At 40.0% G+C, this 21,741-nt stretch overlaps 1 protein-coding gene across 3 annotated transcripts in view; it reads right to left on the bottom strand.

Annotated features, from left to right (window-relative positions):
- EML6 (echinoderm microtubule associated protein like 6) overlaps positions 1–21,741 on the bottom strand; it is a 199,557-nt gene that overhangs the window by 94,628 nt on the left and 83,188 nt on the right. For all 3 annotated transcript variants that reach the window (XM_005884611.2, XM_014532033.1, XM_014532032.1), the window contains exons 7-12: positions 14,990–15,191; positions 12,051–12,188; positions 9,708–9,964; positions 8,355–8,567; positions 3,062–3,229; positions 2,079–2,185 (exon numbers count right to left, since the gene is read on the bottom strand). In XM_005884611.2, coding sequence (XP_005884673.1) covers positions 2,079–2,185; positions 3,062–3,229; positions 8,355–8,567; positions 9,708–9,964; positions 12,051–12,188; positions 14,990–15,191 — 1,085 coding nt within the window. The remainder of the gene's footprint in view (positions 1–2,078; positions 2,186–3,061; positions 3,230–8,354; positions 8,568–9,707; positions 9,965–12,050; positions 12,189–14,989; positions 15,192–21,741) is intronic.

Genomic DNA, 21,741 nt, shown 5'->3' on the forward strand with positions numbered 1-21,741 from the left:
GTGCACAAATTTTTGTGCACCGGGCCTCTAGTCTATTAATAATTTCTCATCTTCTTAAAGGAAAGTTTTCATTTGAAGAAACTACATTGCTAAAAATAAAATCTATGAAATATTATAATAAAGCCCCTGTTTAGGATTTGACCAAAACCCTTTTATAAAAAGGAGGTCACAAGATATCTCATTACTGTTCTATTACAGGTGCAATGAACTAAGCTTTTAAAATCTAAAGATAACTATTCATCTGAACTGATGATGCTTTCTTTCATCAGTGCACCAACTACTTTTGAGCACTGAATTCTAGTCTCGGAATTTCTACTGCTTATTTGAACATCTCATAACCTCTGTGGGCCTAAAATTCCCACCTGTTGGACAGAAATAAAAATCCCTGCTAAGGAATAACTCAGGAATATTGTGAACATATATCAAATAACACAGTGAAAGCTTTGGAAAGGAAGATGTCAGGGAGAATATATAAATCCTAGGCACAGATTTCAATACAATTAAGACTTTTCATTCTTTTACTAGCACCCTTTTATTAAATAAAAACTTCCCAACTAAGGAAATTTGTTTTTTCCTCCTCCGAGATTTTATGTCCATTTTGCTTAAATTCCATTTCCCCTTGATATCGGGGCATAATGTCGTTTAGTGTTTGTGTGGTATTTGCACATTAATAATTTCCTTTCAAAGCCTCATCTTTAGTAGCTTTATTGCGTAATACAAACTGATGTAGTCATGAATTTGAAACAAGCCATCAGTTGAATGGCATTTTTACTGAAAAAAAAATTTCAAACACTAAATCAATGAGTGATGATTATGAACTAAAAAAATAAATCATCTGAAAAATCAGTACACTCAGTGCTTATATGGAGGCAAAGCCAAGCAGTACATAGAATGTGCACTTTGGAGAGAAGCCCAGATCTGCATTCTTACCCTGATAATACAGGCGATGTGGATGTGGGCAAATTACTTAATCTCTCAGGGTTATCATGGAGTTGAACTTGGTGTATGTAAAGCACAGAATGTGGCCCCACAGAGACACCCAATACGTGGCAGCTGTCTGACAGTTGCTGGGTCTGAAACCTGAAATCTTATTCACTCAGTGTTCATGTAAAGAATCTGCTTCACATACCTCTGTTAAATGAGAAGGAAGAGAATAGAACCCCTAGTTATTTCTATAACAAGGTAATGTGTGTCCAGATACCCTGGAAGGATTGCTCTGTATAATACTTACTATGGTTTCATGCTAAAATAAAATGCCTACTTAAAAAAAAATAAGGACCCAATTTGGATGTAATTGTCCAGCTTTTATACTAGAGGTGATTTCTGACTGGAGCGATAATGTGCATTGTATTTGGGCTTTTACTTTACTTATATGGATAATGGTCTCCATAAACTAAGAAAGAAACCAGGTAACAGCTCACTTGCAAACTATCGTGGCTCCAAGACTACATATTCTGTAAAGAATATACATGCTTTAATGATCTGCTAATGGAATACAAAATCTGGCAGCTTACTTGCTCATTGTTTTTCTCCAAATATTTTAAAGTTTTAGGTGTGAGGGAGGTAGAAAACCCCAAATGTCATTCAGTCTTGAAACTTGGCTACTCACTTCCACTTAAAATATTTTTTTAAGAATATGATTAGGTAAATGTCTTATTTTTAACCTGTATTTAAAGATAAGAAGTGTTCAACACCTGCCTGTGCTTCCCAGTGGTTATCGTATTGGGCTGTGCATTGAAGGGTCATGGGTTCAATTCGATGTCAAGGGCACCTGGGTTGCAAGTTCAATCCCTGGTACCCACTTAGGGGCTCATGTGAAAGGCAACCAATCGATGTGTGTCTCTCTCACCTCTCTCTCTCTCACCTCTCTCTCTCCCCCTCCCACCCCCACCTTCTGCTCTAAAGATCAATGGAAAAATATTTTCTGGTGAGGATTAACAATAAATAAATAAATGCAATTTTCCTTCTTCTTGTCTTGATTCTCTTCTGCCTAACTACCAACCATTTTTAGTCAGTGTCCAAATACAATGAGATTCTGGGTTATGGGACATTTGTTAGGAGGCTGCTTGCTTACTGACCTGGCGATCATAATTGATTTGAGTTTCTTGCTCAATATCAGAGTCCAACTCTGGCACATCAGATAAATCTGAATCAGATTCTTCACTGTAGGAATCAGTGCCGCCTTCTGTGGAAACACAACCCATCAAACAGAGGAAAAATTCTGCACCTCTATAAAGAGCTAAAAATATTTTCTTTCTTCTATCCTATTAAAGTAAACAAAAATAACTACACCAGCTTTCATTTAGGGTAAATCAACGCCCCCTCTCCATTTCCACACTCCTATTAGATCACTGACCTTTGAGTTTTAAATCTTACCTGGAAAGGGGCAAACAAAGGGGGGCAGGTTTTACCAAGGAGAGGGCTAGTTCAAAAGGAAATTCAACCACTTCTTTCAGGAAAGATCCTCATTAGCCTGTTAACATGCCCACCAACTGCCAGTAATTGCTATGGTCAAGGTCGCTGCAGAATCCCTCCCAATAAAAATCTTTCCCCACACAGCTTTTCATTTTATTACCTGATCATTCCTCCTGACATCACAATAAATAAATAAAAAGACTACACATCCTTTGAGCTGGAAAACACTGGCCCGGATTGTGGACCATTCATTGAAACCCATTCTGGAGGCAGCTTATCTATTCCAAAGGTTACCCTGTCGCCCCGCAGCCTGACCAAGCAGACCCATCGCCCATTATAATCATCCTAAGGAGGCGGAAACATACACATTCACGTTATCTCCAGTGGTTAATTCTTCATGTAAACCTTAGACCTTCAACTTGCATTTGGTATAAGCAAAATCCTTTGAAGGAGATTAACCAAATGACCCATAGTTGTCTCTAAAGTTTTTTCTGTTCTTTTTTTTTTTTTTTTACTTTAAAATTTATTATAGGAATGAATTTTTTGAAATTGCTGTAACTCTTTACCTCCAGAAGAGATGTTACAACATTCTTTGAAACTTTTATTGAAAAATAAACAGATGTTGAAAAATCATTACTGGCTTTACCCTGGGGTGCGGTTTCCAGCAGGCCGTTGCTGACACCTTCTGGAATAAATCTCCACTGGAAAACCGAGTGGTCAGCCCCTCCTGTGCTTAACACCCACTGAAAGTCGTGAGACCAGCGGACGTTGGTGACATGTGCAGAATGGCCCACATACTTTCTAAATTTGGCTCCTGAAGATATTTTTAAGAAGATTAGTCATGCAAAAATATATATGTAATTTATTGGTTATAAAACTGCATTCTATCCAGGAATGTATTACAAAATCATTTTCAGTATTACATATAACATATAAGCAAATGCTCCAAAAGATATCTCAATTATCCCAGTATGGATTAAGCTAAAAATGGATCTGAAGCCGTCCCTCCTCCCACCCAAACCTGTTCCAAATAATGCCTACTGCTTCACTGATTCTGAAAATAAATGCCAAAGAATGAATACCTTACACATCCTTCTTTGAATACTAGATAAAATGGGCAGTCCTTGCAACTAGGAAACAGAAAATTATTCTGTGGGAAAAGTCAAATTACTGTTTGGGGTCATGTAGATGCACATTTAGGAGAATGAAATTTTTTGTCTTAAATAGATTGCTTTACTCAGGAAACATCATCATCAGGTAGTGAATTCAATAGAAAAACTATTTGAACTCATACCTGTGGTTGAACTACTGCGGTAGAAGTCTCCAGGGTATTTATTGTTGGTGCACAGCAGCATAATGATATGCATGGAAACAAGCCTGGCCCACCTTATCACGTGGAGATCCAGTACTCCAAAGACTATGGAAGATTTAAGGGGGGCAACAAGCACCCCATCTCTCCTTCAGAAATACTTCTACCCTTTACAGGTCCTCCTAATGAAATCTCTCTGGGGGGAAAAGGCCATCTGTTCAACTATCACGTGTAAATATTGAATACCCACTGGAGAGGCAATGATGTAGATTTATATGGAGGTGAAAACAACTGCTACCTGTCCCTTTCCTGAGAGCATGTTCTAAGCAGGTGAGGTCCTATTATATTAGGGCCTCCAAAAAAGTCTAGGGGCGTGCTGCCATAGAGGGGAAAGGGAGGCCTTGGGTCTCAAAAGCAACCTTGCCTATTTCAAAGAGTTGCCTAAATCAGTTTTGGTGATTTAATAACGTCAAAGAGATTCCAAATAAGTTAGGTGGAAATGCTGTCTGATGATAATTCAATAGTTAGGAAGCAAAGTATATTCTTTCCTTATCTCCATAGATCTTGTTGGGTTTTCTTTACTGCCCTCACCTTTACAGCCTCATCAGAAATCATTTAACCTATCTCTTTGCACTGGTTTGAAAACATGCCCACAAATAAAAAAGTTAAACTCATAGAAACAGACAGTAGGTTTCTGGTTACTAGGGGTTTGGGGTGGGAGAAATGGGGAGATGTTGGTCAAAGGGTCCGCTTTCAGTTATAAAATGAATAAATTTTGGGAATCTAATGTACAGCATGGTGGCTATAGTTACAATACTGTATTGTAGACCTGAAAGTTTCTGAGAGAATAGATCTTAAATCTTCTTGCCATACACACAAAGAAAAGGTAATTAAGTAAGGTGATAGATGGGTTATCTAACTGTATAGTAGTAATCATTTCACAATATATTAGTATATGAAATCATTGTTCACCTTAAACTTACACAATGTTTTCAATTATATCTCAAAAAATCTAGAAAAAAAGAAAAAATATGTCCATAAACTGTTTAATACAAATCAAAATGAACAGAACACGGCAAAGGTGAAGACGTGTGGCAACCAAGAGGAGGTTACAAAAGGCACTGCAGATTCCTCCTTGCTTTCTTTCTTGGCTCTCTAGATACCAGGCAGTAAGGACATTCAAGCACCACACAGAGAGGCTCACAGGGCCAGGAACCGTGGTCTTCGGCCAACAGCCACGTGAGTGAGCCATCACGGCCTCACTAGCCTCCAAGTGACCGCAACTACCCGAGAGGCCTTGAGCTAGAATGTTCCAGCCAAGCTGTTCCTGAATCCCTGACCCCCAGAAACTGCGTGAATAATGTTTGTTGATTTAAGCTGCTGAATTTGCTGGGGAGAGGGATTTGTTATGCAGCAACAGAGAACTAATCACATTTGGTAGACTGGAACTAACACCCGCGAAGGCATTTGTGTCAATATTTAGGCCTCTTTCTAATCGTTTTTCCTATTTTCTCTTCTTCCTTCCTTCCTCCCTTCCTTCCTTCCTTCCTCCCACCTTCCCTCCTTCCTCCCTCCTTCCTCCCTCCCTCCTTCCCTCCTTCCCTTCCCCTTCCTTTCTTTCTCTTTCTCTCTCTCCCTTTATCCCCTCTCTAGGCACACTGGCCTCTTTGCCATTCCTTAGGCATGCCAGGCACTCTTCTGCCTCTAAACCTTTGCACTTGCTGTTCCCTGTCTGAGATGCTCTTTCCCGAAATACCTGAATGGCTGGTTCCCTCACCTCCTTCAGGTTTCTAGTCAGATGAAACCATATCAGTGACCCTTGTCTCACTACCTTATTTAAAGTAGCAACACTACTCGGCCCGACCTGAAAACTCTGTTCCCACTACTTGCTTTCTTTTTCTTCTCACCATCAGACATGTTCATACTTTATTTATTAACTATATCCCCTCAGAACAAAAGGAGCATGAGGGCATGGATTTGTGCTGGTTTTATTCACTGATGTATCTCCAGCCTCTAAGATAGCACTTAAATATTTATTTTACAAATAAAGGCCACATCATCTCTTCCAAGGCTTTTCTTGGGACACTGAGTTTACCAGGCCTCTCTTTTTCCTCTGAACCACACCAGGAAGATTCAGGCCTCAGCCCTCAACTCCTCTCTTACTGATCTTTCTCCCCTGGTTTTAAATACTGTTGATATGCTCACATCTGTCAAATGTTCATCTCTAGCCCTGAACTCCCCTGGAGTGCTGATAGTCAATGGGCCATATCTCCCTGGGTGTCTAATACTGCTTCAAACTTACCATGGACAGAACAACTGATGAATTGCCCTTCCCCTTCCTCGCCTACTCTTATACATCCATAAGACATACACAGAGACTCAACCTTTCCCTTTCTCATTTTCCCGTCTCTAGAAATGGAGCCACCATGCACCCCATTGCTCAAGCCCAAAACTTGGGAGTCATGCTTGATTTCTCTTTCCCTCTATCCCCATGTCCAATCCATCAGCAAAACCTTCAGCTCTACCTGCTTCCTAATCTCTACCACCTCTCTTTGCATCTGTTCCTAAGAACTTGTCCAAGCTACATCATCTCTCACCTGGACTCTTGCAATAATCTCTCAACTTGAAGCCTCCCCTATCCTAATCCATCCTACACAAAATCAAAGTGGCCTTTTAAAAACTTAAGTTGGTCATGTCACGCCTCCATTTTAAACCCTCAATAGATTTCCACTGCACTTAGACTAAAACCCACATTTCTACCAGAGGCTAAAGGCCCTTCATGACATGGTCCCCTCCACCTTCTCCAGCCTCACAGTACACAACTCTCCCTCACTCATCATGCTCTAGTCACACTGACCTGCCTGGCCCTGCACTGCACTGCACTGCACAACAGAAAACGATCCTGTTTGCTCCGTCTTTACACTCTCAGTCATCAGCCTCTGCTCGTATTTGGCTGTTTACAGGTTCAAACGTGAGGGGAACATTGTCAGTGGTACCCTGGGCGACAGGGAGATAAGTTCCACCAACTGCTATTATTTCCATCAACAAGTCTTATATAAACTTGTCTGCCAGTAGTTTGGGCATAAAAAGGCTACAAAAGCCTGAATGTCCTGAGGCAAATTGCAAGATTTATAAACCATGAGTCATGAAAAGTTGAACAAGTCAATTTGCTATGAGAACATGGAAACTGTGCAGATTACCGAGGTGGGTTCTATTGCTCGCCCCATATTGTCACTGGCTGTCCACCTCTCCTCATTCATTCAGGCATCCCCTGCTTGCCATCACCCTCGAGGCTGTTTTTTACATATAAAGTGTCTCATTTTGACAGACAGCATTACTCACAACCTCCCTCCCACTTCCCCCAACCCTGCCATTCTAATACCTAACCCAAGATCTACCTTTCCATTGCCACTTTCCAGATTCAAGTTCACCCTACAAGGCTTGGTGATACAAAGGCGATACCAACTCTCATTGAGTTGGGTTGTGACCAGATACTTGTGACCAATAGTATTGCTTGTGACCCCACTGATGTTTCTTCTGAATCCCCAGATACCTTCTAGTTGCCTAACTTACTTTCTGTAAGTACATTACTCAATCTAACAAGATGTGCCCTATTACTCAAAAGACCCATTAGGGAGAGAAAGGAGAGTTTGAATTTGGCACGCTGCAGTAATTTTGTGAAAGTATTTTAAAACTGATGTCCATTTTGTCAAGTGTAAGGGATGGTGATTTTGCTACGTATTTTATGTTCAATTTTGTACTGTAATTGCCATTGCTTCAAAGCTGCTGGTTAGCTCAAAATGACTTTCTGATTACATTTTCGATCCCTTTTTTCCTTGCTCAATCTAAAAATCGCTCGAGTGAAAGAGTTTGCAGGCAGCAGCATGTCCCTGCTGATTACTTTGCTAAGATCAGATTTTCAGGGAGCAATCAGGGAGTCTCAGAGCAGCCTGTGTATGGGCTTTGCCTACACTTGCAAGGGTAGAGGAGGAGGTCATAAGAGGGTTAAATCAGCTACATTCTGCCAAGCCCGGAAGTGCCACAAAAATTGAGGTAACAAGATTTAACAACAATAAAAGAAACAAAACCACAAAATGTGAAGGCAGAGACAGTTGTTTTGAATCAAACTTCTCTCTCAAAAATGTCACCACTTATGGAAATCTGGTTTGCAAAATCAGTGCTATGACAGGGGGTCCATAAACTGTATTATCTGAAAGAGCCACCCCTTTCAGATGTCATTTTACATATGCCTAAAAGGATTTGCTTTGCTTTGCCATGTATAATCACAATTAGCTATGAAGCATAAAAATTTAATTACAATATTTTACTGTATTATTAAATTATGAGTATGTACATAAATATAAATAAAATAGGACTTGTTTAAAAAGTGAAACATGAGGCTATGAATCACAAAACAGTGAGTAAAAACTGTTAACAAATTCTGACTTATATTTGCAAGACCCTGTATTTCAGAAGGTCAAACATATACATCAGCCACACATTCTATGTAAATGTTCCAGAGTAATATGAATATAAAGATAAAATTAATAGTCTGCAGTAACAGACACCAAGAAAATATGCCTTGTGCATGCCAAGACACGTCTAAATGAAACATCTCTTCTGGCCTTACCTTTCTTGAGACAAGGAAACTTAAACAATTTGACCAGTCCAAAATCATCTCCAGACACCAGCACGGAGCTGTTGTAGTTCGCATCCACCGAGTTGATGTCGGTGACATCCGTGTATTTCGGCCAAATTCCACTCACTTCCGGGCCTTTCACACACGTCCAGGAGGCCCAGGGGATCCCTTTGATTTCTTCTTTACTCGCTAACGGCTTCCCGGCTGAAAATAACCAAGAAACATTCATGTAATATTACATTTATTTTTAAAAATATATTTTTATTGATTTCAGAGAGGAAGGAAGAGGGAGAGAGATAGAATCAATGATGAGAGAGAATCATTGATTGGCTGCTTCCTGCACGCCCCCTATTGGGGATTGAACCCACAACCCAGGCATGTGCCCTTGACTGGAATCGAACCCGGGACCCTTCAGCCCCCAGGCCGACGCTCTATTCACTGAGCCAAACCAGCTAGGGCTGTAATGTTACATTTATATAAAAAGCAATTTTATTGTAAATGGCGATCATGTATTCCATATTTTTTTCACATATGGGAAATATATATGAAATAATAGCAAGCAAAGAAAGTAGACACAGAACTACACACCTAGTAATAGAGCATTAACTAATCTGATAGGGCAGAGACTTTAAAAAGTTGAAGTGATATTGTGTTACACATTATTTTATGTTAAGATTACTTTTTCAATTAATTTCAAAAATTTAAGATAAAATACTATTTGTGGTAAAGATTCATGTTAAATATTAAATTTTTCCTCTTACATAAAAAAATCATAAAGATTATAATACAGAAATTTGTCTCTTATTTATGACATTTTAGTATCACAAACTGTTACTAAACGAGTATTAGATAAGTCAGATGAACCACGTATAAAATTTACAGTGGGGGGGATTACTAGTAAAAATTATATTTTTAAAAATCCAATTAGTACATTTCACCACGTAATCAAATAATAGGGGCTTCCACTTATCAAGAACAGAGATTTGAGACTAAAGCAATCACAGTAAATAAAAAAATGTGACCCTCAAATCTTTAGTATTTTTAATTTTGTAGAATGTTTTCTCTTTCTTATCTTTAAGCATTCTTTGTGTATATCCTTTATCATAACAATTATAAGTACTTATGCCCAGTTGATGCCTTGTCTTTGCATGCTATTCAAGATCTCTCTTATGGTGCAGTTATTTTTTATTTTAATGTGTCCCAATTTATTAATCTCTCCTTTGAGAGTCCGTGATGTGAGGGTCTTGTTTCTGAAAACATTCCTTGCCCTGAGGTCATAACAACATTCTCATTTTTTTCTTCAAAGTTTTGCTTTTCACGAACAACAGCGTCTGCATGACTTACACGGCATTTTGTAGAACAGTCGTTCTCCTGCGCCATCATTCGTTTGCAAGTATTTACTATCCAAAGACCAGTCAATGTGCGTAATGAAACTGAGGGACTTGTTGCATTCTCCAATTTTCTTATACCGCTGGGCAACCGCATACACGTCGACTGGGCCGTCATTGGATCCCACTGCGAGATAAGAACCATCTGGAGAAAATTTCATTTCATGAATGACTTCTTTTCGATCTTTGATATGAACCACTTCTGTCATATCTCTATAAGAATAAAGAGCAAAGCGATAAGCAGCAAATCTAGAAATAGGAACCTCAGGTCATGTATTAAAGTACATGTGTCAGAGAAAAAAAATGTTTGAAAGGAAGTACCTATAGGAATTAGAGAATTAACTTCTGGAAAAAAAGATATAAAACTTTATTTAAAGTTTACAGCCAATTTAGAAAAAATTAATAATATTTTGGGCTTTCAAAGTAAGAACCAAAATTTAATGAAATGCATATTTGCTTTCATATTAAATTATATATTATTTTTCTCTAAATTTTTTGTTAAAAAATTGAGGTTTATAAAATTGTTTTAAAATATGTCATGGAAAATAGTAGATATATTAGGGTTAGCATAAAAATAAAACGTCCTTTTTATATTTTAAGGACAAGAAAACTGCTTAATGCTTTTTGCTACAAGAAGAGCAAATTCAAAAAGCAGAAGAGAAAAATTACTTATTTTTAATGCTGAGTTGTTATGGAATTATTTAACTTTGACTATGAAAGGGCAATAATGCATACATTGAATCACCGAGTATTGTATGTCCTTTCTGACCAGATTCTGATAAGAATTTCTGCCCTCATTTGAAAGTCCACTGATGGTTTTCCTACAACTGTGAGGCAGGATTATGATTGGCAGGTCCCCTGAGCCAGTAATGATGCCTTCATCAACTCCAAAACAAATTGAATGCATAAATAATGCCAAATATTTGCTCTACATAATTCCTCACACCGGCTGTCACTTAATAATAGCACTACAGTTTACTACAATGTCATAAAATAGGTGTGTGTGGAGGGGGGATGGTTTTTTTTGTTTTTGTTTTTTTGGCTTGGAAAATCTATTAAAAAGAAAAGAAAATCTGATAATTAGCCATCTTTCCACACATCACTAAGCAGAGAAAGAAAATGTTGCCCACCAATTTGGTCATAAGTTATGTGTGACTGGTAATGAGAATTCAGTGTAACAAACCGTGCCAAGAGCATTTTTCAAAGCTATCTAGAATTTGCTCTGTGCAAAACATGCCATACCTAATTTCTGGCTGCATTTCCTTTCTGTAATCACAAAATGGGTGAGCCAAAAGAACAGCCAATGCATTTAGAGGAATTACAAGGGTGGATCCTAATTTTTATCCTGTAAAAATTATATAGGAGATTAATAAAGTATGAAATATTCTATCTTATTGTCCATTGTGGGTGGAAGAAATCTTTTACGCAAGCTCACCTCTAACAAGCTGGTGCTGTTGGAGGCTGCTCTGTTCCTGCTTCCTCTTTTCTTGGCTTACTCCAAGCACACAATCCCTCCTCTAAAACCCGTGAGACCAGATCAGCTTGGGAATTCACTATTCACTAGATTTTTTTAAAGGTTCACACATAATATGCCATGTAACATCACCAGTAGGGACTGGGGCAGCACCCTGTTATTAAACACATTCATGTTTTTGCAGCAAATCACAGGATGCATGATTATTCCTGCTAAGAGATGAATAGACTACATATAGTCTCACATCTGTCCACTGAGGCAGGCTGTGCTGCCAAGCAAGTCACTGAAGAAAGAAGTTTGTATTTTCAGAGTGTGGGTTTCATCATTACCGACGGGACTGTGAATCTGTAGTGTTCCTATTTGAAAGAATAAGTGCATTTTTCCTAAGATCCCAGCATCCATTATGACTAGGCGAATCTTAATTCTAACAAAAGAGCATCCTTTTTTTTTTTTTTTTACTTTTCTTTAAATATTTTTCAATTACAGTTTACATTCAATATTATTTTGTATTCGTTTCAGGTGTACAGCATAGTGGTTAGACAATCATATACTTTACAAAGCGGTCCCCAATATTTCCAGTACCTACCTGACACCATACATAGTTATAACAATATTACTGACTATATTGCCTATGCTGTACTTTACATCCATGACTATTTTGTAACTACCAGTCTGTACTTCTTAATTCCTTCACCTTGTTCATCCAGCCCCCACCCCCTCTCCCATCTGGCAACCATCAGTTTGTTCTTTGTATCTACGCGCCTCTTTGTTCATTTATTTTACAAAAGAGCATCTTTTAATACCATTTTCAGTATCAGTACATGCCTGACTCGGAGAACAATGAAAGAGCCGTCCTTCATGCCCAGGGCCAACTGGGACCCATCGGGGCTGAAAGCCACACTGCGAACTGCTTCCTCCATGTTACAGCGGGCGATCAAGGCGTGGTCAGCCAGGCTCCACAGCCTAGGCACAAGAACAAAGAAACAAAACCAACCCAACGCTCATCAGCAGGCCGCCCGAGGCAGGAAGGCCTGCTGACCACAGTGTGATAACAAGAAAGGAGGCAGTCACTTCGCACTCGTGTCCTTCCTCACGGCATGTCTGGGAACCCGGGATGGGGCTCAGTCTATCTCTGGGTCATTTCCCCCATTAGAAATACCCAGCAAGAAATACAAGATAACATTTCCAAACATTTTTATATTCATATGAAAAGGAAATTTTAAACACTACCTTCACACAAAATCTTACTTTTCTCTTTGAAAACAAAAAATTATTCTTTACTCATACCAATCGTTATTAATAACTTACAGGAAAAGAAGCACTACTAGATACTATTATTGTTCATTTTTAAAAATATATATATGAGCACCCTTCTAGTAACTGTGTTATTTAAGCACATATAGATTGAAATACACATTCTGTTTTGCTGAGCCCCCCCTAGAAAGAAATCCCAGCTGAGAAGGAGAAGAGCCAATGACAGCCCTGCCCACGATGGTTCCAAAGTCAGCTGTGCTCAGTCATATGCCATCCTTCCTCATAAGCTCCCTGGGTGCCCCACTGCTGACAGGCCCACTCAGGGCCGGGACAGGTCCTCTCCACAGTGCCCCTGGCTGATAAGCATGTTATTGCTGAAGAAGCAGGGGTCAAGGGTCAAGTGCAGCTAGCACACACTTTTCTTTTTTTTTTAAATATATTTTATTGATTTTTTACAGAGAGGAAGGGAGAGGGATAGAGAGTTAGAAACATCGATGAGAGAGAAACATCGATCAGCTGCCTCTTGCACACCGACTAGGGATGTGCCCGCAACCAAGGTACATGCCCTTGGCCGGAATCGAACCCGGGACCCTTCACTCCGCAGGCCGACGCTCTATCCACTGAGCCAAACCGGTTAGGGCTAGCACACACTTTTCAGCAGCTCCGGAAACCCCTATTCCAGGCACCTCAAACTGGGTAAACATGAACTAGTTTTTTGAAGCTACAAACAAGGGTTTACATGTGAATTACAATTGTGGTACCTGATTTCTCCCTGTTAGTACTTTTAAGACAGTCTTCTCTTAACACACAACCAACATCTGTTAGGCAGATCGACAATTTAGAATGCTGCCATAGAGGCAAGAGTAGGCCCCATGTGGTGGAGTTTCTCTAACGCATTCTGCCATCGGGAGGGAGGGGGCCAGCGCCTTACAATGCAGAGTTGCATGGTGAATAGTTTGCTGATCCTTTAGGCAGCATGCACTGTTCAGTCTAAAGCTTATGGTATTCTTTCAATACCTCCTCGTCCATTATTCATAATCTCATGCTGTTTTTAGCCATGTACTATTTTCAGCAAAGTAAGTTTTGCTTTGCCCTCACTCCTCAGTGAACTGTACTAGCCTTACAAAGTCACTCAGCTAATCTTTCTAAAGAAATTATGACTTGTATCCTTTCTATATTTCCATACTCTGTGTAAATTTACATTTAAAATGTTTAGATGTTTAGTCAAATTAATGGTTGAGGAGACCAAGACAAATTCTGGCCATCAGGGCTCCTTGGGGAAGTTTGCGATTCTGAGACTCAACACATTTATCAAAATACAAAAGCCAAGGACTCTCTTGAAAACATTTCCATCTGGATAGTTATGAATCCAGCTTCTCAGGTGTTTGACTAACTTGGTGGCATTGTTTTGGCTGTTGGGGCAAAGCTCTGAGTGATGGAAGGAAAAGGAAGAGAAGAGGAGAGAGTGAGTGAAGAGCAGTGTAAGCCAAATACACATTTATGTCATGTGAGGGGACAACTGGAGTTGCCTTCACTGATTTTTAGATTGATGAGGCACAGTGCTTGGCAGAAGCTAAAAATTGATTTTTAGATTGTACTTTACTGACAAGTATACAATTGTATCTTGATTAGATTCACAGACATACAAAGTAAGGGCAGGGGTGGGGGAGCAGGAGCCTCTAGTCTAATTTACAAGGTTCTATTTAAACTATTAAAATCCAGAGGCAGTCACCATCCAATCGCTTAGTCAGTCTCTTCCTCTCACCATCGCTCAGTCTTTTCTGACCTGTTTGTTAAGCACATTTAAAGCCTAATTAAATACGAAAATCCTGAAATCAGTGTAATAGTCTTCAGCTTACACTTTTAAATAATATGTTCAGTCCTTCAACAGTCACACAGATATTGGAATCATACTAATTTGCTCAGTTTACATGATGTCATGCTCTCAAAGAGGAAAACACGATCCATCGCGAGACCCTTTGGGGTCCTAATAAAACCACAGACTTCCTCAGGAACCAGCACTTTCCTTTGACCTGAGGACACTGTTCAAAATTTCATCTGAGAAATTACAAAGAAACCATTATTCACCCATGTGCTGAAGACAACTTTGCAAATCGCAATGTAAGTTCTAATGGTGATGAGTGAGCAACTGAGCCTATGAAATTGCCGTGCAGGCCCCGGCCATTTAAGCACATATTAGGAGCAAAGGTATAAGGGGAAGACGCTATTAATACACAGGAGTGCACTTAGCTCCCAGAACCGGAAGCCAATCTCACCAGCAGTATTTTCACTTCTAAGAACAATTTCATGACTTAGGATGGAGCCAAACAAAGACAAAATACCAAGAAGTCAACCGCTGTTGAGCTCATTGTCTTCACATTCCATGTGGAAACTGTGTGGCTCTGCCCTGTGGTTTAGCCTGTTCCTGGGTAACAAGCAAATTCGGCCCAAATAAATCTGTTATCCCAAGGAAGTCAGTGAGGTGACGATGGCCACCGCGGGGTCCTCACCTGACAGAGCGGTCGTCGCTGCCAGTCACGGCCAGCGGCTTCTTGGGGTGCAGGGCCAGAGCCCAGAGCTCCCCCTCACAGTGGCCTTGCAGGATCAGCATGGGCTTGTCTCGTTCTCGCACAATCACCTCGAATATCTCGCTGTCCTGGGTCCCTGCTAGGAGGCGGTCTGCTTTCCAGCACACGCTCCGGATGGAGAGGCCTGGCAAAACCAGAGACGGCAAACAGAAGCAGGTCTTCACATCACTTACAAATAAGAGAAAACACCTAAAGTAAAATACCTTTCACTAGGACAGCGGCCAATGCACATCCTAATTCCGGGCCAGGGGGCGAGGGAGGGGAGTGCGGGGTAAATCCACATACCAGTCCCTGTTACTCACCAGTTCCTTACATGTGCCGGTCCTTTCTCCCACCCCTGGAAACCTATTCTGCAAAAGCATGTTCGCTCTTTCCTGTCTGACTTGGGATAATTATCTGCTCTTACAGCTGGATATTCATTTTAAGGGGAGAAATTGGACTTTATGAAAGCCTAACCCTTTTTTGAGTTGCATGGAAAAGTTAATAATCACTTCTCTCTTTAGAATGTTAACATTGCATTAAAATTATATGGGGCGGGTACCACAGAATGGTTAACTATCCTATTAGGCAAGTTTAATACGTACTTGATCAGAACCCAGACTCATTTTGTGGGATAACAGATGCACCGTGTCCCAGAAATATGCAAATGAAACTAATTTCAGTCTCAAAATATCATCAAAACATCAAACAATTGATGGAATCTTCTCTAAAAGCGCAGTGTTCCTTTTAAATCCAAACTTCCACCTCTGTCGCATGACCTCGTCTTCTTGCCCTGCAATGAGTGTGACCTCTCAAACTTCCTGCAGTCTGTCTGTCCCTTACTGGATTCATTATGTATTTACTCACACAGTGAAGTTTCTCATGTCTGAATTAGAAATACAGAAGCAATCCCACTTTCATAACTACTTTAAACCAGGTAAGGATGTGATAGGCTTTGAGTCTTTAATGTAGAACAAGCATGTCAAACTCGCGGGCCACATGCCTTGTTTATTTGGCCCATGTAGCCTTTGAGTTTGACATGCTTGCTGTGGAAAGTACAGAAGTCAGAACACCTGGGCTTTAACTCTGCTCTACACCTGACTGGCCACACACATAAGAGTCACTTTCTCTCTGGGACCAGGTTTTCTTTCCATAAAATGTAGACTGTAATTATGGAGACCTTGTAATTTATCATCAAAATTGAAACCCACTAAAAGTAAAAAGAAGGTCCTAAAAAAATTAAATTTACATAATTTTTAAACCTATTTTAACCAAGAAAGTAGTTGTATGATATTGAAAGACTGATGTATTAACTAGCTCTATTAAAATACTTTTAATATTAAATTATAATAATATTTCATTACAAGATTTTAAAAAAGTCTAAACCAAAGGGATAAATAGGCAAAGCACAGAAGATTTTTAGGGCTGTGAAACTATTCCGTAGGAATAACGCTAGATATATGTTAGATGTATATTGTTATACATGTGTCAAAACTCAGAGACTATACAACACCAAAAGTGAACCCTAAGGTAAACTCTATAGGCTTTGGGAGATAATGATGTGTCAACGTAGGTTCACCCATTATAACAAATGTACCACTCTAGTGGGAGATATTGATAGCCAGGGAGGCTGTGTGTGTGGGGGGGGGGGGAGGGTAGGGGACATATGAAAAATCTCTGTAAATTCCACTCAATTTTGCTGTGAACCTAACTGCTCTAAAAAAATAAAGTCTATTTAAAAAAAAATTCAGGGCAATGTTAAACCAGATGGGATGCTGAGACGACAGTAAGGTTAATTGGGGGAGGGGGCATATGGATACTCTATAATTCCAATCTTAACTCATTGTGGTCTCAAACAAATCAAATGAGATAATTCATTTACTGATGAAATAGTAGTTTTTAAAGCACAAAGCTATTTTCACATGAGATAACTCTCTTTATTCCTTGCTCTGAATTCATTGTCATGAGTTTTAAAAGGGAAGGAGCTAGCACATAGGCAGACATTATTCCTGCTGTGAGGAGGAAGTAGGAATATCTTGACAACGGCTAATTCAGGGTCAGATCTTTAGCTAGACTTATACAGAAAAAAGAGAGAGGACTCAACATTACAAATGAAAAAGATATTACAACTGAGTCCACAAAAGTCCAAAAGATGCTAAAGACTGCTATGAACAATTATATGCCCACAAATTGAACAATCTAGAAGAAATGCATACAGTCCTAGAAACATATAAGACTTCCAAAACTTAATCATGAAGAAATAGAAAATAAGAACAGACCAATAACAAGGGAGGAAATTGAATCAGTAATAAAAAAACCTCCCACCAAAGAGAAGTCCAATACCAGATGACTTCACAGTCAATTCTACCAAACATTTAAAGAAGAGTTAATTAATTAATTAATCAATCAATCAATAAAGTAATCCTTCTGAACCTCTTCCAAAAAAATACCAGAGGAGGGAACACTTCTAAACTCATTTTAGGAGGCCAGCATTCCCCTGATACCAAAACCAGACAAAGACACTACAAGAAAAGAAAACAACAGGCCAATACTCTTAATGAACATAAATGCAAAAATCCTCAACTAAATATTAGGAAACCAAATTCAACAAAACACTGAAAGGATCTTACAGCATGATCAAAAGGCATTCATTCCATGGATACATGGATGGTTGAACATTTGCAAATTAACCACTGTGATACACCACATTAGCCAAATGCAGGATAAAAATTATGGTCATCTCAATAGATGCAGAAAAAGCATTTGTCCACAGTAAACATGAGCACGTCGCTTCTCCCCATGGCCTCCCACAGTGTGTCCAGTCGCTTAGGCTAAATGACTTGAAAAAACTAAAATTTCTCCCAAAGAGCTGGCATTGTATTTGGTCCAGTGTATAAACATTTAATCTCTCCATCACTCTCACTATTTTTTACCATCTTGTTTTGGGGAACTAATTCAGAAAGGTACAAGAATATTATAACAAACAACCTACCACCTGGAATGAACAAATGCTAACACTTTTAAAATATCTGCTTTGTCTTCCTTTTTTAAAAAAGAGGTTTAGGAACAAAGAAGAACCTTCCAATCAGCCAAGACTACTGAGCCAGTCGTTACACAGCCTCTCCAGACTGTGTCCAGGGAGCTCCTGGGGTCCCCAGAGGAGCCAGCAGAGAGCGAGGATGGGAGAATTCAGGGCCCAGAGTCTGAGAATCCCACCCGTTTTCCCCTCGGAGCCTCCTAATCTGCTTTACAGGAGGTTTCATTTGAAAAAAAAGGGTTCCCCTGAACCAACCAACGTAAGGCGGAAGCTTCACACAAGGCAAAGGCAATGAAGTCAAATCGATATAAATACAGAGAGGGAGGGAAGGGGAGATAGTGAGAGTTGTTCCATTTTCATTGTTTACAACATAAACTTAATGAGCTGTGAACATTTTCTCTCAGAAACCAGCTCAGGCTCTTCACAAACACTCAGTTCCTGGAACAGATACATTGCGTTTTGTCACATCAGACAAGTCAGCCCCAGGGGTCCACCTATGACAATACATAGGACACCGCCATTCTCACTTTCTAAATAACCATTTCCGGAGAAATTGCTTCCTGAAGACACCTCAGGAGGTGGAGAACTGTATTCAAGTTTCCTAATCACGTTCTGTTTTCACCATTTCTGAACCTAACTGCTGCTCTGCATGCAAGCAAGAGTGACGAAGAGAACAGCTCGGTCTCTTCTGGGCACATTCTGGAGAGCCCCTGGGGAGGGGCAGGTCCCTGGCAAGATTCTGAGAGCATTTCCCTTCTCTGCCTACCCATCTGGCTTGGTTTTAACGTCTCCAACATCAATGCAGAGAACAGTAATATAGTCTCCTAGCCAGGCTGGCCACTGCATTGGGAAATTATTAAGCTGTCTTTGCTTCATTATTTTCTGCTCTGGGAGTCGGAAAAACACAAGGCAATGTTTGGAATATGGTTATAAATCCCCAATAGTGAAAAGAGACCCAGGAAGAACCATTCTAGTTATTTAAAACCACAGAAAGGCTCTTTTGTTCTGGAAAGGTGCATGTTTAAAGACCTTTGCCAGTATGAACTGAAGGTATTGTGCTGAATTTGTAAGGTGTCCACATCTTGGACACCATCGCCTGATCTGCAGGGTTGCTTTCTCTGTAGCTCATCCTTGAGAATGTGGGGCTCTGGCCTGTGCTGGGTCCAGACTGCCAGCAGACGGCAGTAGAGAGCAACCACCCACTTAAACAAAAAATCCTCCAAGACCAAATTCTCATCAGTCCTCTGCCCAGTTTTACATTCAGATCAGAGAGTGGGAAATAGCGTCTTTCTAATCCTCTCTGTGATAGCCCTGAAACCCAGGGATGGGGAGATCTAGAGTCTAGGAATATCATGAATATTAACACAGACTTAAAGGACATTGTTTATTTTCCATTAATTCATTGAGTGGTTAAGGACAGAGACTGGATTTATATTCCAGCCCCATTCCCTCCCAGCTGTGTGACATGGAAAGCTGTTTAATCTTTCAAATCTTCAGTTTCCTCATCTGTAAAGTGGAGAGAACATTAGGCCTCACACTTCATAGCATTGTTATAAAGATCCAATACAATAATATATTCAAAAACTTCACCCAGTATCGGCACTTAGAAAATTAACCAATAACTATAAGTTATTGTTATTTTAAGCAGAAAGTTTTGGTGCTTTGTTGAGGTCTTTTGATTAGTTTTACATTTCAATGGAGAACCACCTGCTGCACACATGGTCAGATTCTGGCCCTGGGAATGGTCTGCACCAGGAGCTATGAAGAAATTGCTGCATGTGCCTCCTTGAGTTATAACTTACTTGTTGATTATCATGCTGACACGCCAGCACTGCAGACTCTCAGAAGGAAAGGCTATGGTCCAACACACAAAAGAGAGAACAAACTATTTTGGGAATAAAATGGCTTTTCCCCGCAATTATTTGGCCCAAGAAGGGAAGACTGGCAGCAGGGAGGGAGTTGGTACTTATTAGTGATCTTAAATCTGGTGCTCCTGGGCCTGGCATATGGTAAAAGACCCAGAGCAGCTGCTCTACCCCTTCCTGGGCCGCGGATTCTACATGGAAAGTGTTTTTAAAATACAGATGCCTGGCTCCCACCCAGCGTTCCTCTGGTGGGTCTAGAGGAACTGCAGCTCCCTGGGGCTGAGAACCACGTGTTGAGAACCACTACCAAGCTGTTCCCCAGACTTGTTGAAAATGCCAGATTGTTGAAAATGCTGGTTTCCAGGCTCCATCCCCAGGTGATTCTGATGTAGTGATTCTTCAACTACATGTTGGAAAACTCCACCCTGATGCATTAGAAAACCCAAAGATGGCAAAAGAAAATGCAACTTTCAGAAGCTGATCTAGTCAAACAAGCCCTATGACTGGGGACGAACATCCTCACTGACATTACTCAGCCCTGCACCCAGAGCTCTATGCACAAGCCCGGGAATGCTAATAGCAACTCAGGAGCAGGCCCTAGGGCAGTGATGGCGAACCTTTTGAGCTCGGAGTGCCAGCATTTTGAAAAACCCTAACTTAACTCTGGTGCCATGTCACATATAGAAATTTTTTGGTATCTGCAACCATAGTAAAACAAAGATTTATATTTTTGATATTTATTTTATATATTTAAATGCCATTTAACAAAGAAAAATCAACCAAAAAAATGAGTTCGCGTGTCATAGGTTCGCCATCACTGCCCTAGGGACAGCTCAGGGCCCTAGATGGAGCCAGTAAACACCTGTTGAATAAAGGAGGAAATTACAGCATAGAAACTTACATTATTTTCCCAAAGTCCCACAGTGGAAACAGTTTGCTGAAAATCTATACAGAAGAGGCAAGAAGATGACAGATACCTTGCAGAAGATTCCTATGAGGAAGAACCTGTAATTCTAGAATACAAAGTGAAATCTACCCTGAATATACTGGGAAGCAATCAATCATCAGGGATAAATAGGAAACGTTAGAATTATTTCAAGCCACAGAGACTGAATCTGTCAAAACCTAACAAGAATATGTCAACAAATATGGAAAACAAAACAATGGCCTACGGACTGGAAATATTCAATATACATCCCAATCTTCAAGACGGAGATGCCAAAGAGTGCCATAGAGGGCCACTGCTCTGATTTCCCACGCAAGCAAAGTGATGCTCAAGGTGGTGCAACAAAGGCAACACCTCATATGGATGCAGAAATGCGACATGTTGGAGCTGGATTCAAAAAAGGAAGAGGCACTCAAGACCTAATTGTGAACATTTGTTGGACACTAGAGTTCTCTAAAGAATTTCAGAAGAAGGTTAGTATGTGTTATAGACTATTAGACTATGAAGCCTCAGACTGTGTAGATCATGAAAAGCTATGGGTTGCTACGGATGCCTCAGCATTTGATTTTCCTGTACTGTGGACAGGAAGCTACTATCAAGACAGAATATGGGGAGACAGAATGGTTTCCTCTAGGCAAAAGTGATAGACAAGGGTGTATTTTATCTCCCTGGTGATATGCTCTGTGTACAGATTAAACATTAAAAAAATGGACTAGATTCAGGAACGAGGAGTGACAATTCCTGAAAGAATTACCAATAGCTTAAGATATGCAGATGACATCATCTTACTGAAAGAAAGTAGCAACGGTTTGAAACAACTTCTGATGAAATTCAAAGAAAAAAGTGC

Source organism: Myotis brandtii, unplaced genomic scaffold (genome assembly GCF_000412655.1).
Source record: "Myotis brandtii unplaced genomic scaffold, ASM41265v1 scaffold84, whole genome shotgun sequence".
In the NCBI taxonomy this organism is placed as follows: Eukaryota; Metazoa; Chordata; class Mammalia; order Chiroptera; family Vespertilionidae; genus Myotis; species Myotis brandtii.